Source organism: Ochotona princeps, chromosome 7, assembly GCF_030435755.1.
Source record: "Ochotona princeps isolate mOchPri1 chromosome 7, mOchPri1.hap1, whole genome shotgun sequence".
Taxonomy (NCBI): domain Eukaryota; kingdom Metazoa; phylum Chordata; class Mammalia; order Lagomorpha; family Ochotonidae; genus Ochotona; species Ochotona princeps.
The window spans coordinates 10,710,990-10,738,603 of record NC_080838.1 but is presented as its reverse complement, the minus strand read 5'-3'; the positions used below and the strand labels follow the sequence as shown (position 1 = coordinate 10,738,603).

The 27,614-nt window shown below is 43.3% G+C and overlaps 1 protein-coding gene across 2 annotated transcripts in view; it reads left to right on the top strand.

The window, feature by feature from the left end:
• The window catches only part of ARHGAP10 (Rho GTPase activating protein 10), a 333,273-nt gene that overhangs the window by 99,350 nt on the left and 206,309 nt on the right, over positions 1–27,614 (top strand). For both annotated transcript variants that reach the window (XR_009245824.1, XM_058666789.1), the window contains exon 4: positions 24,005–24,076. Coding sequence is in view for 1 of the 2 variants with exons in the window: in XM_058666789.1 (XP_058522772.1) it covers positions 24,005–24,076 (72 nt within the window). In the remaining variant the exon portion in view is untranslated. The remainder of the gene's footprint in view (positions 1–24,004; positions 24,077–27,614) is intronic.

Below are 27,614 nucleotides of genomic sequence, written 5' to 3'. Positions count from 1 at the left end.
TGCAACAGTTAGGCCTTTAGTTTCATTTTGCTGTAATTATTTTCCATGGCATATCAACCATGTTGTAATCAGTTCTTCAACAGATGTAGTGACACAAACTTATGTGCTCTTAGGTGAGCAAGCACGTTGAGCAGGGGGAAGTCCCGGCTGAATTTAGTCAGGAAGACATTCCTCAGTGTGATAAACGTGGTCAGAGACTTAACGTCATGGCACTGTTTGTCCTTGGAAATGGCCTTCAACATTGACAATGATCCCTTCTTCCCCTCGCAAAAAGAGACTTCGTTGAATAAACTTGATTTCACAAATATAAGGAGCCACCTAAATCTTCAGTTTGAAAGTCTCAGAAGCATTACAAAATTTACTCCAAGTGCTTTACTCATGTCAACATTCAGTTAAAATCAACCTTGTAAAAAGGTTCCTTTTTAAAAACTATTTTGTGATATAGTTCCAAATGCCCTGGGATTCCTCCCACGCCTTTGATTTTCCCTGTTTCATTACAATAATCCTTTAAAAAACAGTCATAAGTCCATCATTCTGCTATTTAAGTGTATCCCGACATTGTAGCTGTGGAGAATGGCTGAGTTCAGCATCCTGTTGTCAAGATATATTTACCAGTTTCATTGGAAGTTCATCTTTCATTTGAAAGTAGGTGCATACTGCATTGTATCTTCACAATCAACATATAGAGAAATCCCAATCTGATACTGATGTATTTATATGTAACTCCTCTTCTGTCACTGCGAACCTGTTATAACTCAGGCAGATACCAGTGCTATTCCAAAACCTGCTTTTCAGGAATGCACCCTTTAAAAATTTACTTTTGACTGCTCTGGAGTCCTGAAGGTTAGTCAGGACTCATATCAAAACTGCAAATGAGAATTGTCCTTAAGACCTGGCTTCCTTCTTGACGACTCTGCGATGCTTTGCTTGTGACTCAGGGTCCTGTTGGTGGGTGACTCACCATCATCTGTGGCCTTTCAGCCTTGTCAGCGTCAGATTCTACTTCCCTACTGAAACTTATGTTTCCTGTATTCTGTGTCCTTGGGGACTGTTCTGCTTCTGAGGACTCCGCTAACTCTGCACTCTTCTGTCCCCTGCCCACCGCACCACATGCCCACACATACACACATATGCATTTCGGACGCCAGAAAGCAACCAATCCATTCATTTAATTGTCTGATTTCGCAAAAGGGAATGGGTTGAGTTGAGCCTTCCATTCTGTGAGGAAAGCATTTTGGAATGAGCTAAAGCATCTATGAGCGTTCTTAGTTTTCCCTTAACCTGTTGAGTGGAGAGAGAATTTAGGGGAAACTTAAATTTGACTATGTTGTTACCAAGTGTGTACCCCCCAAAACAAAACAAAAATGAGGAAATTGGAGTTGATTCAGTGGAGTGACTTGATTTACATTGTGAAATAAGTTTACCACAGAAATGAAGATGGTCTCTCCTCCTACAGCTTGCCTTGACTATTGGTTAGACTGGATAGCCTTTCCTTCCACCTTGGACATGTCCCAGAGAGTTGATGTCCATCATGCAGCAGCCGTGAGGAGACAAGAACTCAGTGGTCACTTCACCACCCTCCCTCCCCCCGACCCTGCTTGGTATCTGAGTGGGCAGACCCTTTGTAGGATCAAATCTGGCTGAAGCAGGAACCCTAGGAGTTGTTTGAAAGTTCCCCGTTGGAGACTTCTAGGGAGGTCAGTGAAGTGCCAGGGTTAGTGCCTGATGAGGCCATGCTGTTCTCTTGGCAGAAAATTCTAGATGGGACAGTGGAGTACCCAGAACATTTCCAGTATTGCTGATGGCACTGAGAAGAGAATCAGATTTTGGTACTTGAAACAAAAAATGATTCAGAATTAGGCATGGAAGGCATTTTAGAATTAACTCTTGTACCTGGTGTAGTTTTTATGTGTGTGAGAGGGATACATGATGAAAATGTGTTGAACTCTTAACTTTGTCAAATACAAAATGCTGGGTGTCGAGAAACTATCACATACCATCATTTAACTAACAGTGCTTTTTCTGGATGGTTTGGAAAGTATTGGGTCTTGATCCCTGGCAATGTGGACGATTCATTGAAATAAGAGGGTAGTTGTAGAAACATGGGAAATGGAATTAAGAGGTAAATTTATTTTTGGTTTACAATATAAAGACCCCTCACACAGTGTTTGGTTGCTGGTGGTAGAGGTCTCAGGGAATGGCCATGGCTATATATTGAGACCATAAGAAGTCTGAAAGTTGCAACACTTGCAATGCACCTGTTGGATTCAGAGAGCATGAACGTGATTGGCCTTTGGGCCCAGCTGTTGCTCTCTGAACTTTCTCACTTTCTGCTGAGGTCATGCAAAGCATATTTTGCCTCTGGCCAGTGACTGAGGAGGGCAGGGACACTGCAGCAGGCTCCTGTCTGGGAGACACTGAGTCATGTGACAGGCATCTTGGGAAACTTTGCCCAGAACTGCACTGCAGCCAGATACACGTCCAGCCAGTCTTCCTTCCCTGTTTCCTTCCTGTGGTTCAGGCCCACATTGCTGTCTGTCAGCTCCTAGACCAGCCTCCCCAGGTTCTCTTATTTTCTCTTTCCAAAGTTTCCAGCAGGAATTTTCTAAGTTCCCTGGTGTCTACTGCTTGTAGGACAGGCACTACCACCAGAACAGACCATTTTGATTCAGAATATTTATAGGGGGCTCAGAATCGTTCCCTGGCTACTGATTACAGCACCAGCAGGGACTGCTACTTTTATACAGAAATTCCTTTCTGTGGCTCATCAAGATTTGTCAGAGAATCTTTGTATTTATAGAGCAGATGTTTTAAAATGCCCATTGCGAGCCAGCCATTGTTCCAGCAGTTGAGAATCCAGTGATAAATCAGGTCTCTGTGAGATGAAGTGTGCAGCTGGTTGGTTTTGTCACAGAATGGGTTACCAAACACCTTCAGCTGCTTGCATGCCCTGTCCCTGTAGCAGGCCATGCATCATGGCAGAGGGAACCTTTCTGTCATTGTTCTAAGATGTGATTTTCTGAACATTTCCTTTGTTAATTTCTGGCTTTTAAAATCTTTACATATTTATGTGAGCAAGTGAGATATTTCATCCATTGGTTCACATAGAACAAACAGTTGGGTCTGATCTGGGCCAGGCCAAAGCTGGGAACCAGGAACTCGGTCCTTCTGGTCCTGTGGCAGGTGCATAACTTCGTGAATAATCTGTGCTGCCTCCCAGGGTTTTGTGCATTAGCAGCAAGCTAGAATCCGCCATGGAGCAGGGAATGGAACCCAGGTCCTCTGATGTGGAATGCAGGCATTCCAAGTGGTTTCTTAAATGCTATATTTATCATTCCTTGTTTTCTCTAATCAGTTTGTGTTATCATGCATTAGGTTCCATTTCTAGCTCTGTTATTAAGTAATACCTTTCACTTCACAGATTAAAATTCTCTTAACAAAATTTGAAATCCCATCCCATCTCAGTGTCTACAGCTTCCTGACAAGTTTATCTTTCACTTATTTCTGTGGGGCTTTTATTTCATCTGATAATGTTCTGCCTAAGTATTTGTTTTGTTTAAAAATAGAGGCCAAGTCATTATTTTTCTTCCTGCACAAAGGGAAAGAAAATGAAGGCTAAATGTTGGTACATCCTTATTAGGATTGGCTCCTAATGATTGGAGTGTCTTTAATTCCAAGATCCTTGTTTATTGCTAGGCTTTAGCCTCTAGGCCACGCCGCCGGGCTATTGCTAGGCATAATCAAAAAACGACTAATAGAGTCTGATTTGAGTAATTGGCACTTTGCTTTTGATTATTGTCCTTCAAATTCATACCTTTTATTATATTTTTTTAAAGGGTGAAAGGAGACCACAGCCCTAAGATACTTGCATAGAAGATAGTCACTAAGAGAATTTTATATTTTGGTGATACAGTGACCTGATTTTGACAGGGCTGGGTCATAGCTAGATTAGATATTCAGGGAATTAAGTCAAGCAACCAGAAGTTGCCAGAACTTCAGCTCTAGTTTGTTTGCTGAGTTTTAAGCTCTTGAGGGCTTCAGGATTACAAGTTTCTAAGAAATTTTACTGGGAAACTTTTAGTTTTTAGATTACCTGAGTAAAAGCAGAAGTGTGGTAACTGACCTGTGTCCTCTAGCGTGTGTGTGTACATTGCTGTTCCAGTGCTGTAGAGACTGCTGTGGTCTGGAAGAATTGGGGTTTCAAGGGATGACTTTCTGTTCATCAGCCCTTAATTTCTAAGTAACTCTTTAGAATGGGTTTAGAATATCTCTCCATCTGTGTTGTCGTTAGTGCCTGGGTGTGCGTTGGTGGGGGTGGTGGAGGGGAGAGGACCTTCATTAAAACTGACTAGTTCTTACTTAGTGAATTTGAGCAATTTCACTGTACTTAGTTTTTACATTACCTTTGTCCCTATGAGCTGTGCTTAAAAATGCTATAAAAGTATTTGCTTAGAGATGACATCTCCCTCCCTGTGTCTCCAGCTTGCTGATGTGAAGTAGGTAGGGAACAAGCTTTTTCTTAAGCAGTTGAGAATAATCTTTTCCTTTTTTTATTATTTATTATTTTTAATTCATTAATTACATTGTATTATGTGACACAGTTTCATAGGTACTTGGGAGAATAATCTTTTCTAAAGGTTAAATATAGAAATAACTTAGGGTGGAGTGAAAATGAGAAAATGTTGGCCTCCTGTTTTTCACTATGTCAGAACTCTTAAGCACATTGTTTGTGAAACTTCAGGTTTTTTTCAATGTCGCTGTTAGAGCCTTATGCTTTTATTAGCTCAGTGGTTGAAAAAGGAGAGGGAGGACTTCAATGGTCATTGTAATGTATGTATTAAAATTTGAGCTGAGAGTGATGGAGGTAGAGTAGGAATGCAGCAAGGAGTAACAGGATGAGAAGGAATAGGTAATAGCATAACCGGTGACTGATGAGTTGCTTTTATTAGAGGAGTTATTGGTGTGGGAATGTTAAGCATTGTGCTGAAAGCATTTTGACAATACTGTTGATGAAGTTCTGAAATGAAAGAAATCAGTGCTATGATAGTTTGAGTGTTGCAAGTGCTAGCTGCTCTTTTATGAAGACTGTGCAGTGCCTTACGATGTCTTTGAGAGATTTGGGCCCCAGTAAGATGCCTAAAATTTCACTGTGGAGCGAGTTCTGAAAGCATCACTGTTGCTGCTGGGTGCAGCTCGGAGCTGGTAGACACCACCACTAGCCATGGTGGTAGCTTTTGGAAAAATGATGCCACCAGGATCCCTGAGCATCATTGCTTCTGTGAAGCGCCAGCTTCCAAACCCAGGTCCCCACTGGGAGCACGTGATTGTTGGAGCTTGGCCAGGTGGTGGTACTCTCTGTGAGAAGGCCAGGAGGGCCAGTGTGGTAAGCGAGAGGGTCCTGCTTCTACAACAGGTAGGAGAATTTGAACACAGGAAGGAGTTTCAAATGCTGGGTATCCCAGAGTTCAGCTGTCCACTACTCATGCTATTAGAGGGTATTTCAGTAAGTTTGTGGAAAAACGAAATCAGGATTATTTTAGCACAGTGTTAGGTTTTTCATCGTATGCATTTTGCATGAACTTTACCAAGACTGTTGTGTGTTCCTGATTGTAACACATCACACTTTTCCCAGGAGAATAGTAGACAAAACCTGCTTGGGTACAGTTTCAATTGTACATGTTTGTAAGTATGAATATCAGATGTCTACTTTTGCAAAATCAGTGTGTATGTTAGAAAGATTTTTACACTTACATCATAAAAAGTGATCCTAACTTCTGACACCTGTGATGCTTGTATGTTCACAGATGGGTATATTTTGAAAAAATTTTTTAGTTTAACTTTCCTGAACTTAGATAATTATGTTTGTTGAGGTTGGGGTCTTATTTGCTCGTTCACCTCTGAATGTCTAGGCAGGATTGGGCTAGTCAAAAGCCACGAGCCAACAGTTCATATCGGGTCTCCCAACAGTTGAGCTATCAATTGTTGCCTTCCTGGCTGCATGTTAACAGGAGGTTGGAGTTGAGGATGCAGTTGGGACTTGTCCCTAGGCACCTTGGTAAGGGATACCAATGACATCATAACTGTGGCACCAGACACCTACCCCATCCTGGTTTCTTTACTGTGGCCATTCACCTTGTTGCTTTGGTAGCACTCCTTTTAAACATGACACAGAATGTGGAGCTCAAATCCGAATCATAACTAGCTCTTGTACATTTCTTCTATCTCTCTTTGTGTAACCTAATCCTATATGTGACCCTAGGCATATGTAACTGGGGTTGTTTGCAGGCTAGAGTTCTTGTGAAACTAGCAGGCTAGTTGTTCCTTAGCAAAAATAATGGGGAGTGTACTCCTCAGGGTGACTCTGTAAGGGTTCTTACAGAAGCCAAGCTTCCCCGCCCCCCCATTGGGAAATACATATTGTTCAAATACTTAGCATAGTTCCTTGGTGCCTCTTTCTCAAGGTTGTTTGTTGGCTGAACTTTCTTTGCCGCTGTTCTCAAGATGAGAACTGGAAAATAGACTTTGCCCTTTAGTTTAATGAGATGAGAAATATCTGTAAGGGCCTGGGAGAAAATAGTGGGAATTCTTCCTTGCTCTCAGATGCTGCGTTCCCCCTGGGGTTTCCTTCCTTGGAGTCCAGGCTTAAAATAATGAAAGCCACGGGCAATACACAGTGTTCCTTCTGTTTTTGTACTCAGACTGTCCTGATAGGACTAAATAATTAGGTACGATTTAATACTCACCCTGACTTGCTTACTATTTTACCAAGACTTGACATCTTAAAGGTATTTAAAGAAGCATAATACTTTTTTTTATTGCTTTCTTTTATTATTTTATGATACAGTTCCATAGACCCTGGAATTTCCCTTATCGCCTTCCCAACTCCGTCCCCACTCACTGAGTTCCCCTATATCATTGCTATCAGAACTATATCATAGTTCTTCATACACAGCTATATGTCCGTTCTAAAGGCATGGACAATGGCAGAGACTCCAGCATCCTATTGTCAAGATGTATTCAGCAGTTTCATTGGGAGTCCATCTTTAGTCTGGAAGTAGAGATGCATACTGCATTGAACCTCACTTCTGAAATTGTTAGTCCCCGATACACAGTTACTATACTTCCCCTTAAAAGTCACAGAACAAAATCAGCAACAGGAAGAAAAAAATTAACACCAAGAAGTTAAATAACATGCTATTGAATGACTAATGTGTAGCTGAAGAAATGAAAAAAAAAATCAAGAACTTTCTTGAAAATGATGCTACTGAATAATCTTAGTTACTGAATAATTACAAGAGTTTTGAAGAGATGAAACTAAAGAAAATCAAAGTCCATGGGCTACAGATAGATGATTTGTTTTTTGATCCAGTCTACTAATCTGTGACGTTTGATTAAAGAGCTTAAGCCATTGACTTTCAGGGTTAATAAAAACAGGTAGTAATTTGGTTCTGTATTTTTGCCATGGGTTGTTCATTGATGTAGTCTTTTGTTAATTTACTGGGATGCTCTTCGCATTTGCCTTTGGTTTTGGTTGGCGCTATTCCTCTTCTCTGTGAAAAGAAAATCTTTATCACTTTTAGGGCAGGTTTGAAAGAGGCATATTTTTTTAATTTATTCATTAATTACATTGTATTATGTGACACAGTTTCATAGGTACTGGGATTCTCCCCACCCCTCCCCAAACCCTCCCACCATGGTGGATTCCTCCACATTGTTGCATAACCACAGCTCAAGTTCAGTTGAGATTCCCTCATTGTAAGCATATACCAAACATAGAGTCCAGCATCTTATTGTCCAGTCAAGTTCAACGGCTTCTTAGGTTATACCCTCTCTGGTCTGAAGACAGAGCCAGCAGAGTATCATCCCGATCAATTAAAAGCTCCAACATACCATCAGCAAAAATTTACATCATTATGGAATTAATTGACATAGTAATGAGTAACCAATATGTTAAAAGTAAATGCGAGTTCTTCACCACCTTCTGTGACCACCTCATTGACAGTTCAATTTTAGTTTATACACAACATATAACATACATAACATAACATGTTATACATAACATCATATCATCTTAACTTAAGGCAAACATGTGGTATCTAACCTTTTGGCTCATTTCCCTTAGCATTATGATTTCCAGTTTGGCCCATTTGGCCACAAAGAACTGCCCTTTGTTTTTTTTTAATAGCTGAGTAGTATTCCATGGAGTAGCTGAACCGTAGCTTTTTTTATCCAGTCCTCTGTTGATGGGCATTTTGGCTGCTTCCATGTTTTTGCAATTACTGATTGTGCTGCTATGAACATAGGAGTGCATGTTGGTTTCTCATAAAACAATTGTTCTGGATATATTCCTAGGAGTGCTATTGCTGGATCATACGGTATGTTGATTTTGAGTTGCTTGAATGTTCTCCATACTGATTGCCATAGAGGCTGTACCAATCTGCAGCTCCACCAGCAGTGGAGTAGGGTTCCCTTTTCCCCGCAACCTCGCCAACAATTGTTGTTGGGTGCTTTTATTCATGTGGGCCAGTCTTACTGGCGTTAGGTGGTACCTCATTGATGTTTTAATTTGGATTTCCCTTATTGCCAGGGAACTTGAGCATTTTTTCATACGTTTATTTGCCATTTGGGTTTGTTTCTTTGTGAAGTGTCTGCCCATTTCCTGTGCCCATTTCTTGAGTGGCTTGTTTTGGCATTTTGGTTGTTTTGTAGCTCTTTGTATATTCTGGCGATTAGCCCTCTATCACCTACGTAGTGCGCGAAGATCTTCTCCCATTCTGTGGGTTGCCTTTTTACTTTGTTGATTGTTTCCCTTGCTGCACAGAAGCTTAGTTTGAGGTCCCGTTTGTTTATTCTGGTCTTGATTGCTATTGCCTTTGGTGTCCTTTTTAGGAAGTCGGGACCTACCCCTAGATCTTGTAGAGTATTTCCAACATTTTCTTCCAAAAGTTTGAACATTTCTGGATGTAGGTTTAGATCTTTCATTCATTTAGATTTGGTCTTAGTGTATGGTGAGAGATGTGGGTCTATCTTTTTGTTTCTGCAGGCTATCAACCAGTTGTCCCAACAGCATTTATTGAACAGACCTTCCCATTTGCCTGGATTGTCGTTTGTCTTTTTGTCAAAGATTATTTGGCTGTATCTGTGTGGGTTCCCTTCTGGTGTTTCTATTCTGCTCTATTGATCTTCCTTTCTTTGTGCCAGTACCAGGCTGTTTTGATAACCACTGCCCTATCGTATGTCCAGAGGTCCGGAACTGTGATTCCCCCTGCTAACTTCCTGTTCTTCAGGATGGTTCTAGCTATTCGTGGTTTTTTGTGTTTCCAGATGAACTTTTGAATCATTGTTTCCAGTTCCATGAAGAATGTTTTGGGCAATTTGATTGGGATTGTGTTGAATGTATATATTGCTTTTGGCAGTATAGACATTTTAATGTTATTGATTTTACCTATCCAGGAGCATGGGATGTTACTCCATCTTTTGAGGTCTTGTTCAATTTCTTTTTTTAAGTAGTTTGTAGTTTTCTTCAAATAGATCTCCTACATTTTTGGTTAGATTTATTCCCAGATACTTCATACTTTTCTGTTATTTTGAATGGGATCTTGCTGGTTAAATCGTTTTCCATCTTGGGGCTGTTTGCATACACTATGGCTGTTGATTTTTGTTCATTAATTTTGTACCCTGCCACTCTACCAAACTCTCGTATAAGTTCTAGCAGTCTCTGTATTCAGTCTCTTGGCTCATCTACATAAAGAATCATGTCATCTGCGTATAGTGAAAGCTTGACTTCTTCATTTCCCATTTGGATTCCTCTGATTTCTTTTTCTTGTCTTATGGCTTCAGCGAGTACCTCTAGGACTATGTTGAATAGTAGTGGAGAAAGTGGACATCCCTGTCTTGTTCCTGATCTCAGTGGGAAGGGTTCCAGTTTTTCTCCATTCAGTATGATGCTGGCGTTGGGCTTTTCATATATTGCTTTAATTATGTTGTGGATTTTTCCATCTATGCCTACCTTGGTTAGGGTTTTTAGCAGGAAGTGATGTTGGATTTTGTCGAAAGCTTTTTCTGCATCTATTGAGACTATCATGTGATTTTTGTTTTTCAGTTTTTGGGTGTGATGTATCACATTTATGGATTTCCGAATGTTGAACCATCCCTGCATTCCAGGGATGAATGGTACTTGATCCGGATGAATGATCTGTGTGATGTTTTTTTGGATTCTATTGGCTAGGATTTTGTTGAGAATCTTAGCATCAATGTTCATCAAAGAGATAGGTCTGTAGTTTTCCTTCTCTTTTGGTTCTCTGTCTGGTTTTGGGATTAAGGTAATGTTGGCTTCATAGAATGAATTTGGAAGGGTTGCTTCCTTTTCTATTGTTTTGAAGAGTTTGTAGAGGATTGGGGTTAGTTCTGTTCAGGATGTTTTGTAGAATTCTGGAGTGAAGCCGTCTGGGCCTGGGCTTTTCTTTGTTGGGAGGTCTTTAATCACTGATTCAATCTCTGCTTCAGTTATGGGTTTGTTCAGGTCGTTTGTTGCCTCTGGGCTAAGTTTTGGCAGGTGGTAGAAGTCTAAGAACTTTTCCATTTCATGGTGGTCTTCTGATTTATTGGAGTACAGTGCTTTGTAGTAATTTCTAATTATGTTCTTAATGGTTGCGGTGTCTGTTATGTTGCCTTTTTAATTTTTGATGCTGTTAATTCTTGCTTTCTTTTGTTTTTCCTTTGTCAGTCGGGTAAAGAGGCATATTTTTTAAACTTTTCTTTACTGTGGAAAAACTTTATTTCATTTTCAAAGAGAAAAGAAAGCTTTGCTGGATATGTTATCCCAGGTCAAAACTTTTGCTTTTAGAATCTGGAATATGTCACTCCATTCTCTTCTGACCTGTAGTTTCCTGTGAGAGATCTCCTGTGAATTTAATTGGCATTCCTTTATATGTCAGTTTATTTTTTTCACATGCACATTTAAGGATCTTTTCCTATGTTCAGTTGAAGAGAGCTTGATGATCATGTGTTGTGGTGAAGATTGCTTTTGATCAAGCCTGTTGGGAGTTCTGTGCCCCTCCTGGATGTTGTTTCCCAATTCTTTCTCCAGATTAGGGAAATTTTCCCTTATTTCATTAAACACATTTGTAAAGCCAGCTTCTCTTTCTGTACCTTCTGGGACTCCCATAACCCCAGCGACTGCAACGGCCAGTGCTGAGGCGATCCAAAGCCAGGATCCAGGAACTTTCTCCAGGTCTCCCATGCAAGTGCAGGGTCCCAAGTCTTTGGGCTGTTCTCTGCTGCTTTCCCAGGCCACAAACAGGGAGCTGGGTAGGAAGCAGGGCCACCAAGATTAAAACTGACCCCCATATGGGATCCTGGCGCATGTAATGTGAGGACTTTAGCTGGTAGGCCACTGTGCTGTGTCCAAGTCCCCTGCAGTCTTAAATTCTTGGCCATACTGTGAGAAATTGAACCTCATATACCAGTGATAGAATTTTTCATCTGCTGACCATCATGTCTGAGGGCTACCTGAACCTGTGTTGGGTGGTACCTGTTCGATGCCACCTTGTTGCAGTTCATGGAATCAGAAATGAGTTCATTCCTAGCTCAGCGTGTAAGCAGACTCCGGCCCCATGGCCCTTGCCTTCTTAAACAAAACGGCCCCCTAAATTGGCCATAGGATTTGGACTGGGTTGTGAAATCCACCCTGTTTCTGCACTGCTGGTCTGGGATCTGCCACTCTGTCTCTGCTGCTGGTCAAATCAGACAGAGTAACATTATGGTCAGTTCACTTCCGAAGCTCCTGGTAACGTCCCCTCCAATATTGTTGCTGATGTAGTTTCACCTGCTGGTGGAGTTTAGATGGCCGTTTGCTGAATGCTCACGGGGATCAGTCACTGCAACACCACACTGTTGTTTTCGCTGCTTTCCTATGTCAGCCTCTGGGTACCCCTGTACTGTTGTTTTGACATATCCTTTTTCTTAGATTGTGCCCTCTCTGGTTCACACCTCTAATATTTCTGTCTGTTTCAAGGTAGTTACTTTCTTATGGGTATTTTTAGGCCTGAACTCTAGTCTCCTTAGAGTTTACAAGATCAGAACCTAGCTTTTGGTGTTAATAAGAGGAAAATCCACAGTTACAGCAGTGGTCCCTGCCTGGTGTAGAGACTGATCGTCTGGGCAATCATTATTGCCCTGAGGTTTAAAACTCCAGCCTTGACTGCCCAGGCAGGTGAAGGTAACATCCCAAGATTCTTTTCTTTTTATGCTGTTGGAGACTCTGACTTCTAACCGTCTTATGAAAAAAGATACCAGACTTTGTACTTGCAGGAAATGCTTTTACCCTCCTCCATTGTTGTCCAACAGTCTTGTTCTTTTTACTCTGAATGCGGACGTTTTAGTGGATTTAAAAAAATATTTCCTTTTATTGTAAAGTCAGATATACAGGGAGAAGGAGACATAGAAAGGTCTTCCATCTGCCAGTTCACTCCCCAAATGGCTGCAACAGCTGGAGCTGAGGTGATAAGAAGCCAGGAGCCAGGAGCTTCTCCAGGGTCTCCCTCTTGGATACAGGGGTTCAGGCACTTGGGCGATCCTCTCCTGCTGTCCCAGACCACAAGTAAGGAGCTGGGTGGGAAATAGAGCAGCCGGGATACAAACTGGCACCCGTATGGGATCCTGGTGCATGCAAGGCAAGGACTTTAATCACTAGGCTACCGTGCTGGTCCCTAGTGGATTCTGTAGTTGACCATGCTATCATATCAGGCAATGTAAAATGCAGATTGTTCTTGGACTCCTCCCAAAAAAAGGACCTCAGAGGGCTCCCCAACCAGCTTTCTCAGGGAAAAGAATCTAGGCCAGTGTTTGCCAGGCATTGTCTATAGAACCTCCGTGTGTGTGTGTGTGTGTGTGTGTGTGTGTGTGTGTGTGTGTGTTGTGTGTGTGTGTCCTCTTACAGCTAAGTAAAATGACTTTTCCCTTGTCCCACATAATACCTGTTTAAATATTAAAGGCAGCTTTGGAGTTTCCACTGAATGCTCTGTTTTTTTCCATTCCTATGAAACACTACATTTTTTTTTAAGAAACACTTTTTCTAAACCATTGTAACCTGCTCACATTCCTGCTTTAGTTTGGTTGCAGATGTCACTCTTCAAATGTGGTAACTACACTTCGTGAAATCATTTCTGATCTGTTGGGATACACTTTTGAATGGTCACTTGGCTGGAATTTGAGCTGTAAGCGTTGTGTGTGTGTGTGAGCATGTGTTCTGGTTAAACTTATAGTTTCATCAATTCATGCTGAACTAAGTTAACCAATGTCTTTGAAAGCTGTATGCTCATTCTTAAATTCAGATGATTGGGGCTAGTGGACTAACCCGTTTATGGGCCAGTATGCAGTGCTGGGCTGAGTCCTGCCTACTCCACTTGTATCCGTCCTTTTGTGCATGTCCCTGGGAAGCTGCAGATGGATGGCCCAGGTGTTGGAAACCTGGGTGGAATTCTTGGTTGCTTATTTTTGACTGCCTTAGCGCTTTGGGTAGTGACTCAGTAGATGGAGGATTCATTCATATTTATTCTCTCTCTCTCTGCCTTTGAAGTAAATAATCTTCGAAAAATGATGTAAATTGTTAGACATCTCTGACACTTGACCATTAGCCTTTCAGCGTTGAAATCAGGTAGTTTATTCATTCCAGGCCAATCCTGTGTTGTGAGTTTTAATTCTCTGTTTTTAGGTTGAGGACTTCCTGATCTCTGATTTTCTCATCCCATAATTCACATTCCCTCCAAACTTGTGTTTAGTTGGGAATACAAGGACAGGTGTTTGGTGCGGCTATGATGCTGCTTTGGCATTCCTGCATCCCCTTTGGGGGTGCCTGGAATTGAATTCCCGCTCTGTGCTGATGCCAGCCTTCTGCACATTTTGGGGAGCAGCAGTGATAGCTCAGGTGCTGAGTCCCTCCCTGTCACCCACATGGGACACCTGGGTTGGTGTTTTGCATCCTTGCCTGTTCTAACTGAGCCCTGTCTGTTGGGAGCATCCAAGGAGTCTCCTAGCAGATGGGAAAACCCCTGTCTTTCAAGTAAATAAAAATTAAAATTTAAAAAAAGAGGAAATACTAGGTAAGAGTAAATAGAGCAATTTATCCAAGATTTGGCAAATTGTGGTCCCTGGGCCAAATCCACCTTACCCCTTGAATTTAAATCATATTGAGGGAATACAGCTGCACCAATTCACTTACGTGCTGTGTAGGAGTGGTTCGTGTGGTGGCAAAGCTGTAAAATTGCAGTTGAGGCCACATGGCTGCAGAACCTGTTACTAACTTGTGCTCAAAGGGGCAGGCACCGACTATTGAGCATATTTATGTTCACATAAAACCCTTTCAAAGCTGTATTGTGACTACTTTTTGGCTGGACTAAGTATTTTAAAAAATATTATGTAATCTGTGTATAGCAATCAAATCGTCTTCCATTTTAGTACTCTTTTATCTGAAATAATTCCAAGTATGCTAATAGTTGAGAGCCTTCCTCAGTGTTGCTACTTCTGCTGTCTCTTTGAGATTGAGAAGCTGTCATCACTGTACATGCCTTTAAGAGTTTTGGGCACAGTCCTGGATTTGTTACTGATTTGTCTCTGGGGAGGAGGCATCATCTTTGGCCTTAGAAAAGATCAGTAACACTGCTGACAAATGTTACATAACCCTTTGAGATCTTAAAAGAGCTGAGAAGTTGCATGGTGTCCCAGGCTGTTTTGAGGAAAAGCAGCCAGCGGTCCTTGCTGCTCAGCCAGCTAGCTTTGCGTAGCATTTGTGGCAGCTTGTCAGAGATGCGTTTAGGTTCAGTTCACAGGTTAACAAAACCTTACTTTTCTAAAGAATAAAAGTCAATGAATTTTAAACTTTGAACTACATTTTCACTTTTAAATCTTCATTATTCTCTTTAGATTTGAAAGGCAGAGAGACAGATTTCCCATCTGCTGATTCACTGTCCAAGTGCCTGCAAAGCTGGGGCTGGACGAGGCTGAGGCCAAGAAAATCAGACACACAGAGAGGAGCAGAGACAGAGAGGAAAATCTTCTGTCCAGTGACTCATTCCCCAAATAGCTGCAGTGGCCGGAGATGAGTTGCTCTGAAGCCAGGAGCCTCTTCCGGGTTTCCCACGTAGGTGCAGGGTCCCGAGGCTTGGGGGCCATCCTCTACTGCTTTTCCAGGCTGCAAGCAGGGAGCTGGATGCGAAGTGGGGCTGCCAGGAAACAAACAACACCTGTATGGGATCCCAGCATGTGCAAGGCGAGGGCTTGAGCCACTGGGCCACCACGCTGGGCCCCAGACCTGTGTTCTTGAGCTCCCACCTACTGCTTGCTAGGGTGCTCATTATTCGAAAGCTGGGACTGGGATCTGTCACTCTGATATGGGTCACTGGTATCCCAATTGGTGACTTAACCACTGTACCTAATGCTTACCTCACAAGTATTTTTAATCAAAAAAACTTTTGCAAGTGATGGATACATCGTTACTTGCCATAACTGCAGGAGTCCAGCTCCAGCTGAGTCCGGAGCTCAAGAAGGGTGCATGGAGTTGGCCATAAAGAAACACGTGGACACTGTCACTTGGTGTCTTCTTGCTACAGCTCAAGAAGCTGTCCTTTTATTTACTCAGACACATCACAAGCCTCTGCACAAACGTTCGATTTTACTATGTTTAACTTCAGAACTAAGCCAGCCATGTACAGATGTTCAGTTTTTACTTCATGGTCAACCAGGTGCTCTTAAAGATAGTTCTTTAAGTTACCATATTCATTTTCTTCAAAGCAAGCCATTATTCATTTTTCAGAAGTAGCCATTATGTGACAGCCAGAAGTCCAAGGCCCAAATGCAGATGGTTGCCTACTAATCAGTAAAACATTCCTACTACATTTTATTTTGATAACTTATCACTTAGTGGGAGAAATACAACAAAAGAGGAAAAAAAACCCTAAAGATCTAAGACAAAAAGTTTCAAACATTAAATCCCCCTACAACTGTAGGCTCTACAACCTCATAAACAATAATCCAAAATATCTCTATGATAATAAAATTGCCCTATGTTTCCTCTAGGTTAAAAAATTATGAAAGCAGCTAAAACAAGTACATGCTCTAAAGAGTTGCAAGGACAGGCTAACCTTTAAGGTCGCTGTAACTATATTTTTTGCCATAGCAGTTTCTACTCATACTCCCATCACTTCCATTAGTTTGTAAAATTCTTATCAAGCCGTTTCCCCAGAAGGCATGCTGTATGTCTGGGCCAGATTTCAGGGCAGTGGGTAAGTACACAATAAAGTGTCCAGAAATGGCATGGGCTTAATTGTACTTCTGTGCGCAGTTAAAGGCCCACTCACCAAGACATTATCAATAGCATTAACTCCCAGGCTCACGCTGGTTGCAAAAGCCATCTCACAGGGGCAAACAATGCCTCAATAGATTGCAGAATTCTTTTTTTTTTAAAAAAAGATTTATTTATTTTATTACAGTTAGATATACAGAGAGGAGGAGAGACAGAGAGGAAGATCTTCCGTCCGATTATTCACTCCCCAAGTGAGCCACAATGGCCGGTGCGCGCCGATCCGAAGCCGGGAACCAGGAACCTCTTCCGGTTCTCCCACGCGGGTGCAGGGTCCCAGTGCTCTGGGCCGTCCTCGACTGCTTTCCCAGGCCACAAGCAGGGAGGTGGATGGGAAGTGGAGCTGCCGGGATTAGAACCGGCGCCCATATGGGATCCCGGGGCGTTCAAGGCGAGGACTTTAGCCACTAGGCCACGCCGCCGGGCCCGATTGCAGAATTCTTACTGGGGTGGTTGAGTGTCCATGCAGAAGGGGGCAAGTCTGGGTCAAGGTGGTCAGAGAAATCCGCTGGGCACTGCCAAATGGGGGAGCTGTTCTCTTCACACCTTCCTGTTATCCATGCCTACTACACGGACCCCAGCACATAACTACTGCTGTTGTGAAAAGATCTGCTGTTTGAATTGCAAAGAGAAATCTAGTAATGTTTATACTCTCCCCCGCCCCCCCTGTTTTTTAAAAGAAAATCGATGTATTTCAAAGGCTGAGTTACACAGAGGGAGAGACGGGAGTGGGAGTAAGATGAGAGGGGAGAAGCAAGAGGGAGAAGAAGGGATTGGAGAGAGAGGCAGAAAGAAAGAAACTGAGTGTGAATCTTCCCATTTGCTCGTTCACTTCCCCAAGGGCTTCCATGAGCAGGGCTGGGCCAGGAGCCTGGAGTTTCTCCTGGGTCTCCCATGTACATGCAGGCTCAAGTATTTGGGTCATTATCTGCTTTCCCAGACAAGTTAGCAGGAGCTGGATCAGAAGTAGGGGCCACTGGGTGTCAAGCCCGTACACTGAAGGGATGCCAGTGTTTCTGGTGGCAACTGAACACACCGTGCCATGCCACATCACAGTACAGTGTTAGCATGTGTTTTCTTCCCTTGACTTGTGTTAGTCCTCGGAGGCCAGATCAAGATTGCAACGAATTAATTGTGCACATGAAGGATGGCTGTGATGATCTAAAGTTACTCTTGTGTATGTCTTTGTGATGGTTCTTCTGTCCACTCCACAGTGTTGGGGTTCTTGTGAAGAGGCTGTCTCTGTGTGTGGTAGTGATGCTTACAGCTGCCACTTTCAGGACCTTTGCTTCGTCCCATTCTGATGTCGGTGCAGGCCGTCAGGTGGCTCCAGCCTTCTGTGTTCTCTGACTTAACGTGCTCCAGTGACGCTGACCTGCTTTATAGTCCCATGCCCTGAAGTTGTTGGGTTCCCTTGCTGCCGTGTAGAGCCCTCCCTATCCCGACATATTCCGACTCAGCTTTGCAGGGTCTTGGAAGGCTTTCCTGACCCAGGAGCTTTCTCCCGTCTGTCTAGTGGATCTGTGAAGCTGGCCAGCACTTCACAGGCTGTATGATGCTGGTATGTGGACACACCGGATCCTTCATGCTGAGATGTGTTCCAGTCTGTATGGCAGCAACCTCCAACTGAGGAAAAAAGAAAGCCATCTGCACCTAACCTGTGTTCCCAGCCAGCAAGCCAGTGTCACTCCGTGCTGTGTTGAAGCCTATGTTTCCCCTTGTGATCTCCAGGCTGCCACGTCTTCCAGAGCCTCATTCTTTTTTTTTTTTAAATTTATTTATTTATTTATTTTATTTATTTATTTATTTATTTTTATTTATTATTTAACTTCAGTAATTACATTGTATTATGTGACACAATTACATAGATACTTGGGTTCTCCCCACCCCTCCCCAAACCCTCCCACCATGGTGGATTCCTCCACCTTGTTGCATAACCACAGCTCAAGTTCAGTTGAGATTCCCCCATTGCAAGCGTATACCAAACAGAGTCCAGCATCTTATTGTCCAGTCAAGTTCAACGGCTTCTTAGGTATACCCTCTCTGGTCTGATGACAGAGCCAGCAGAGTATCATCCCAGTCAATTGAAAGCTCCAACATACCATCAGCAAAAATTTACATCATTATGGAATTAATTGACATAGTAATGAGTAACCAATATGTTAAAAGTAAATGCGAGTTCCCAGTCACCTTCTGTGACCACCTCACCTATACTTCAATTTTAGTTTATACACAACATATAACATTCAAAACATAACATGTTATACATAACATCATATCATCTTAAATTAAGGCAAACATGTGGTATTTAACCTTTTGGGATTGGCTCATTTCCCTTAGCATTATGATTTCCAGTTTGGCCCATTTGGCCACAAAGAACTGCATTTTGTTTTTTTTTAATAGCTGAGTAGTATTCCATGGAGTAGATGAACCATAGCTTTCTTATCCAGTCCTCTGTTGATGGGCATTTTGGTTGCTTCCATGTTTTTGCAATTACTGATTGTGCTGCTATGAGCATAGGAGTGCATGTTGGTTTCTCATAAAACAATTGTTCTGGATATATTCCTAGGAGTGCTATTGCTGGATCATACGGTATGTTGAATTTGAGTTGTTTGAATATTCTCCATACTGATTTCCATAGAGGCTGTACCTATTTATTTTTTTTATTACAAAGTCAGATATACAGAGAAGAGGAGAGAGAGCGGAAAATCTTCCGTCTGATTCACTCCCCAAGTGAGCCGCAAGGGCCGGGGCTGCGCCGATCTGAAGCCAGGAGCCAGGGGCTCTTCCGGGTCTCCCATGTGGGTACAGGGTCCCAAAGCATTGGGTCATCCTCAACTGCTTTCCCAGGCCACAAGCAGGGAGCTGGATGGGAAGTAGAGCTGCCGGGATTAGAACTGGCACCCATATGGGATCCCGGAGCGTTCAAGGCGAGGGCTTTAGCTGCTAGGCCACGCCGCCAGGCCCCAGAGCCTCATTCTTTGTTGGGCTTCTCTGTAGTTCATGGCACTCGGCCCCTTTCTTCATTGATCCAACATCTGGTGGCTGCTTCCTAGTCTGTTGTTACCTTCTGCTGATCTGCGTGCTTGGTCTGCGACCGTGCTTTCTTCTCCCGCGTCCTGTGTGTCTCATTGAATGAATTCAAGTGCCAGCTACTTATTAAAGATTGCTGAATTTCTGTATTTCCTCTGACTTGTAGGCACAAGTCTCAAGTCTGAGAAACTATTTTGCTGAAATCCCTGGTATCTTTCACATTTAAAAACATATTTATTTGAAAAGGGAAAACATGGTTTATCTATCTTTATCTGGCTATCCATCCGTCCTTATCTCTTCTTCACTAGTTTAAGAATCACATGCTTGCAGTAGCTGGATCTGAATCAGGCAAAAGTCAGAACGGGGGCTTCATCTGTATTCTTTCACAGGGGCGGGAATATTTGACTCATTATCTGCTGCTTCCCAGGCTGTGTATTATCAGAAAACGAATTGGGAGTTAGCGGTGGGATTCCACTCCAGGTGCTTCAGTATGCGATGCTAACCTCTCCCATCGTGTCTGAACTGCTGTGCCAAATGCCCACCTTGGCAACTCCAAGCTTGGCGTATTCTCCTGGCTGCTTGTCCTCAAGATTGCCCTTGTGCAGAAAGGAGTGGTAGTGTCTGTTCAGTTGCTCGTGCAGGAAATCCAGGAATGATCCTGAGAGATGCTGCCTTTCCTGCCTCTTGATCATTACCTGTTCTGTGGATTCTACTTGTAGACATCTTTCACACCTGCTCACCCTCAAGCCACTCTTGCCTGTGCTACTGCAGAGCCTCTCTCTCCCAGGCTTATATACATAGTAGTCTCTTTGTCACAGAGCAACGAGAAGTAGTCTTTAAAAGATCTCATTATCATTGTGTCACTTCCTTGCAAAAAAAAAAAAGCCCCTCCGATGAGGTTGGGCATACTGTGTGATAGTGGTTAACATACCACTTAGAAAAACCCACATTCCATATTGGAGTGCCTGGGTTCAAGTTCTGCTTCTTCCTTGGATTTTGGGTGTGTGTTAATGTACAGGGGTTCAGTTGATTGAGTCCTTGCCACTGATGTGTTAGCCAAGCCCTAATTGCTATAGCCATTTGAGGGAATGAACTAATAGTTGAAAAATCTAATTATATATAAATAAAAGTAAATTAAAAATGAAAGCAGAGTACCTTTCAGTGACTAACTTTGTGCCAGAGTCTACGGGTCTTTTTTTATTTTTTTTTTAAAGATGTTTATTTTTATTGCAAAGTCTTCCGGCCGATGATTCATTCCCCAACTGTGCGTAATGGCCAGTGCTACGCCAGTCTGAAGCCAGGAGCCAGGAACTTCTTCCAGGTCTCCCATGTAGGTGCAGGGTCCCAAGGCTTTTTGCCATCCTTGACTGCTTTCCCAGGCCACAAGCAGGGAGCTGGATGGGAAGTGGGGCAGCCGGGATTAGAACTGGCGCTCATATTGGGTCCCAGCACGTTCAAGGCAAGGACTTTAGCCGCTAGGCCACTATGCTGAGCCCGAGCCTACGGGTCTTAGCATGTCCTGGCCTTCTACCATCACTCATCTCTTCCCCACTTCCTCAGTTGTCCCTTATGCCCCATCTACACTGGCTTTTTGACATTTGTCATAGCACATGAACTGTTCTTTCTTGTTCTTTTATTTTTTTAAAGGTTTATTTTTATAGGAAAGGAGAATCAGATTTACAAGGAGAAGGAGAGATACAAAGATCTTCCATGTGCTGGTTCACTCTCCAGATGGCTAAAGCTGAGCCAATCCTAAGCCAGGAACCTCCTCTGGGTCTCCCATATGGGTACAGGGTGCCAAGGCCTTGGGCTTTCCCAGACCACAGGCAAGGAGCTAGATGGGAAGTAGAGCAACCGGGACATGAGCTGGTGCTCACTTGGTCTTTCTTTCACCCCTGCTTCCGTGGATGAAGCAGTTGCCTTTGTTCTGTGCACCACTGATTGCTTCTCTTCTTTCAGATCTTGGGGGGCAGCTCCTCCCAAGCATATCTTTTTTCCCCATATGCCTCCTCTGCTGACTTACTCACCATACCCTATTTCCCTCGTTGGAAAGAATTACCAGAATTTGCAGCGTCTGCATGCTTATTATACACTGCTGCTACTCAGCTTTTCCTTTCTTCAGTGCAAGTATAGAGAGGAGCTCTTAGGAAGAGGAGTGGTTTTGGCCTAGAGTTCAGGAGGGTTGTGGTCCAAGATGAGGCAGTCCCATCAGTCTGGCCTCTGATGGAGGAAGAACACAGGGCAAGTGTCTGTGGAGAGCCAGGCCACAGGGAGACACTGAAGACAGTTTTTATCTTTCCTTCAAATCTTCCTAATAAAGCCTTTGGGACTCACCCTGGCAGCCCAATATAGTGTAACACAAATCAGTGTTTCTGAAGTGCCATCTTCTCATACCATAAAAGGATTAAACTCCAAAAAAAGATTTATGCTCCATCCTTAATTAAAAAAAAGTGAGGCCAGTGTTGTGGCGTAGTGGGTAAAGCTACTGTGAGCATCTCCTGTGAGCACTGGGATTTGTGCTTGTATTCTGGCTGTTTCACTTCCCATTCAGCTTCCTGCTAATGACCTGGGAAAGCAGCAGAAGTTGACCCTGTCGCCCATGTGGAAGACCTGCTGAAAGTTCCTGCTTTTGCCTGCCCCAGTTCTAGCTGTTGTGGTCCCCTGGAGAGGGAACTAGCAAATGAATGATCTTTCTCTCCCTCTAACTCCTTCAGATAAATAAATAATTTAAACGAAGTTAATGTAAGACTCTGGACATCATGTTCCTGATACATGGACCCTTCTGGGACACCCCGCCCTCCCCAAACACCATTCAAGCTGTTTCAGCTTTTCGTCTTAAGGGAAGGAGTGTGTGTTTGTATTCATGGTTGATTGCCTGTCATCAGGCCCAGGATCCCTAGGAAATACTTGTCCTGTGAAATGGAGTTCATGCTGACTGCTTTGAGTGTGGAAGGGCCCTTTGGATACCTTTCCTCAAGTGTTGACTGTGGGTTAAGCCTGGGCTCAGGCTGTTACCATTCTCATGCCGTGTTCCTACGCTTCCCGGACTTGAGCAGTTGTCCTCCCCTGTGGTCTCAGCCTGTGTCACTGCGCTGACTTTCTTCAATGCCAGTCTCCATTGAAGACTTGTAGGCTTATTCAGGAACCCACTAGGATGGGTCCAGATACAGGAGCAAAGCATGTGTCACAGATACGCGTATAAATCTGTCAAAAATGAGAGTGAGAGACATAGGTCAGTTGGATTGTATTGAAAATGGTATGGCAGAACTGTTTTATCAGGGGTGGGGTTCTGACTGAGCTGTCTCTTTGAGCCCTTGGAAATCATTTGATCTGGCCCTGCTAAGGCAAGCACAGGTGGGACTCAAGATTGGATAAATCTCTTTCAGGCTAATTTTTAAGGTGATAATTCTGTGTGGCTTGTGAATGATATTATCCATGTGGCTCTTGGCAGAAAAACGATTCCCACCTCTTGTATATGCTGTCTGGTAAGGAACTGGGGACATTTCTTATTCTTTGTGTCTTCGGGGTTTCTGGCCTGTGCTGATGGGTCCCTGCTCTGCTCTCGAGTGTGGAAAATCGAGCTGGCTCTTTTGGGTCACAGGGTCTAGAATGGAGAGAGGACAGTGTGGAAATATTTGGGGGCAGATGCTTTCCCTGGCTAGCTCCTCCTCTTAATTCTTTTAACTTTGTTGCCCCAGCTCTTGGCACGACAGATGACCCAGGTGGGTGTGAGTAGAACCTGGGAGGACAGCCTGGTGCATCTTGACTGTGGTGACAGACTGTGTGTAGTAGAAATAGCTTAAATTTAAGAATCCTTTTGTATTCTAAGTCAGTTTTTCAGGTTTGGATTTGGGTGGTTTTTGTAAAAAAAAAAAAAAAATGAACGCCACATTGTTTTGCAGCCAGTGTTTACAAATACTTTCACTTTCTATTCCCAGCATTTTTCAGCAGCATATTGTTAATATGTTCTGCTTGCCGAGTACCCCCTTTTCTTCATGTTTTTCACATATTCTGACTTAAAACCAAAGTCACTGTAAGGAATGAATGTGGTCATGTTTGGAGGTTCAGTGGTCCTTACCATGTCCCCTTCTGCCTGACATCATGTTGGTCAGTGCACCCCAGGGTTTGCTCTCGCTTTGTGAACCTCCGCTGACTCTGCCGGGCTTAAGGTTAGTTTTCAGTAAGGAAGGCAGAGTGGGTGTATTTAACTGGGCAGACACCATCCTAGGCCTCTCCATAATGTAGTCTGATTACCAATAAAGGAATGTAATTGAATTTTAAATTTCTGAGGAGGGGGAGGAAAAAACAATCTCAAACAGAAGTGTTCTGTTAATGAACGTGATAGACCCCTTTGTTGCAGGCCTGGTTGCTGCTTGGTGGGAGCACCGTGGGACTCTGCTGGCTGGGTGTGCCACCTCTGCTTCCCTGAAAGTATTTAGAGTCTGAGTGCTTTAATATGTTGAAGTGCTTTAATTGTTGCACTAGCAGGATGAAACAAAAGCAGTTAAATATGTTTTTATTTCTGGGCAGGGTGGAACAGGATCAACAAATAGTAATTTTTTCTAGTTTGTAAACCTAATATTGTATTCTTTTGTTGTCTCTCTTGTTTTCTAGGCATTAAGTGTAACTGAAACCCTGATTAAGCCCTTGGAAAAATTCAGAAAAGAGCAACTTGGAGCTGTAAAGGTTGGTGTTTAATTTGAGTATACACATTGTAAACAAAGTGTGGCTGTGTCGGGCCGCGCTTCATTCACAATTGGCCTCTTCAGAAGGGAGGCTGCCACAAACCATCTGTTGCTTCATGTTTTAAATGGACTTTCCCCCCTTTGGGGGTGTGGAATTAAATACAAAACAAAAACACTTGGGCAGAGCAGTAAAACCATTGGCAAACTTCATTTGCTGCTCATTACCACTCAGAGCTTTAAAAATATCTTTAATCAAACAGCAGATTTACTCTGAAAAGGAGGATCTCATCCTTGCAAGGAATGCCATTATTTCTGATTACACCTCAGGTTGGTGACAGACTGTGTAGCTTTACCATATGGCATGGCAGCGTATCTAATCTTAAACTCTGATGCCAGTGAAACTAGGAAAAGAATTTTGGAGTGTTGATTTCTAATTTCCTTCAATTTCACAAGGATTTATTGAGCTGCTGTTGTGTGCCAGTATCCTAAGAGTGTGGGGTTTTGTGTGGCCATGTTGTGTGTTACATAGTAATGAAGATGAGCAGACCACAGACTGCATGGAAGGGGCTGGTTGTTAGCCAGGATTTCCGGGAATAAATTGATGACTGCTGCGGGGAGCGTGGGATATATTTAACAATGTCTCAAGTTAGTCATGTTGAGTATTGAAATGAAGCCAGAGAAATGATTTGGCTCTAACCTTTTCTAAATTTTGTGTCTGTTCTTGAGGGAGAAAAAGTAACGTGCAAGTTGTTGGCCAATTTTGTCTTGGCCCTATGAGAAGAGACGTGTAAGTTGTTGGCCATTTTTGTCTTGGCCCTATGAGAAGAGAATAATGCCAATTTTGGGTAGGGAAGAGAATTTTTATATTTGTATTCTTTCTCTCCTCAATATGCCTGGAAATGTTTTTCCCTTTGTCCGCTTCATTAAGGAAACTATTAAAACCCCTATGTACAAATGAACTTCATGGTTTCAACAGGTACAACCATATGGAGGGGCCCGAAGAGCTTTTTTTTTTTTTTTTTTTTTTTTGATAATAGTTCCTGAATCAGTTCTTCTTGACTGACTTGTTACTTTATATTTCAGTTTGGTGTGCTGTTTTGGTTCTGTTTGTTGGAGAGGCAGATTAAGAGCTCCCACTGGCCAGTTCATTTCGTTGGGTCCTGTCAATGGTTTGCGCTGCAGCCTGGAGCTCAGCCCAGGTTTCTGGTGTGGGGGATATGGGTGGCTAGAGCTCAAGTAACTGAGCCATCTCTGCCGTCTCCCTGTGTGTGCGTCAGGTGGAAGCTGGAGTCAGGACTGAACTCAGGCACTCTGACAGGGAGTGCGATATCTTAGCTGATGTTTGACCTGCCAGGCTAGGGTGCTGGTCCTGCTTGGTCATTTAAGAGAAAGAGTGGAAATGGAGGCGGTTCAGACAATGTAGTAGTGAGAGGTCAACGAGAACTCCCAGGCCTGTTCTGAGCTGCTCAGTTTTGTGCCCGCTCTGACTTCGGAACAGGAGGTTGGAGGGCAGGAAGCATGCCAGTGGCCTTGGGTGGATGATCAATATGAGTTTCTTACCCATAAAAGGAGATACTGTGGGTCTCACTGCTCGTCGCCCCGGTTTGTTTTGTCTGAACGCTTCTTTTTAGGCTATTCTGGAGATTAAGCATTCTAGTTTCTTTATCTTTCATCATTTCATTGCTGGTACTGCATGTTCCATCTAAAAAATGGAATTTTTTTTTTTTTTTTTTTTTTTTACTAAGACTTCAGTTGGGTGGTGGTAAGGGAAGGCCAAGATTATATTATGGAAGAGCATCAGTACTTGAAAGGCAGAGTTACAAAGTGATAGAGGAAGATCTTTCATCTGCTGGTTCACTTCTCAAATGGCCACACGGCTGGAGTCGTGCTGCCCTGAAGCCAGGAGCTGGAAGCTTGTTCTAGGTCTCTTACACAGGTTTTGAGACCTGAGGACTTGGTCCATTCTCCACTGCTTTCTCAGGCCGTTAGCAGAGAGCTGTATGTAAGCAGAGCTGGGACATGAGCCAGCACTCATGTGATGCTTGCACTGTAGGTGGAGGCTTAGATTACTTTGCTCTGCGTAGGGTCCCAAGGTTTTGTATTTTATTTTTAAAATTTTTATTAGATAGGTAGAATTACAGAGAAACATGTTCTGTCCACTGTTTTTTTCTCCAAGTGGCTGCAACATTTGGAGCTGAGCTGATCTGAAGCCAGGAGCCAGGAGCTTCTTCAGGGTGTCCCATGTGGGTGCAGGGTTCCAAGGCTTTGTCATCCTCTGCTGCTTTGCAATAGGAAGGAGCTGGATGGGAAGTGGAACAGCTGGCACAGAACTGCCATTCATATGGGATCGCAGTACATGTAAGGCAAAGACTTCAGGCTACTGTAATGGGCCCAGAGTAATTTGTTTTAAAAGGAGAAATTATTTGAATGGGCTAGTCCATGTCTCAGAATGTTCAGTGGCCACACCCTGTCCTTAAGCCCCATTCTGTACCGCCTCCATGTGCCACTGGCTGCAAGTTGATGCACTTTGCCCTGTGTTGTTGTCCAGTGCAGGGTATGTGTTAGCTGTCAGACCTGTTGGTGTGAACTCTGAGGAGGCAGCCACTGCAGGTTATGGGGGGAAGCCTCATTTTTTTTCCTTTGATTACGTATTTGACAATCAGGGAGTTGAGGGAAAAAGTGTGTTCTCCCCATGTGCTGGGTTAGTGTGCTGTCGCCCATTATGACTGGGTCAGGCGCAAGCCAGGAGCTGGAAGCTGAGTCTGGGTGTCTCCCTTGGGTGGCAGGGACTCAGCTACTGGAACCATCATTGATGTCTCCCAGAATGCTGAAACTGGTGTAAGACTGGGACTCCAACCCCCATACTCTGTTGTGTACAGGCCTCCCAACCTATGCCAGAGCCATGGGGGCAAGCATCCCTGGGATAAGCATTTTTTAACAGTCATACACTTGAAAGTGAGTAGTAGAGATAGGTGGTTCTGTGTGTTACATAACAATATATGAACATCTGTCTTCTATTACATTGTTAAGTCTTCTTAAGAAGACTATTTCTTCTTTTTGGTATGATTTACTTGAAAGGGAAGGAGGGAGGGAGGGAGAGAGAAAGACACAGACAGAGACGCAGTGCAGGTTATTTCACTCCCCTAAATTACCGTAACAGTGGATGGGACCAGGCTAAAGGCAGGAGCCAGGAACTCATCCTGGTTGCCCCTGTGGGTGGCAGGGCCCAGCACCCGAGCCACCTTTCAGTGCTTTCTCACGTGGGTTAGCAGGGGGCTGGCTGAGAAGGAAGCAGGGATTAACACAATGTGCCTGCACTTTTATTAAACCTTTCACCAACATCCACACTTCCTTACTAAGTATCCAATACATAGGTGAATCAACCAATATTTCAGAAGAACCAGGAAGATTTGTAGTTGGAAAATCTGGTTTCTTTAGGCATTTGTGCTTTCTCTACACTTGGTAGTGCCTTGACAACCACACATTGGTGTTTCTCTGGTTCATCTCCTTACTGGGACAGTATTCTTGCAGGTTAAAGA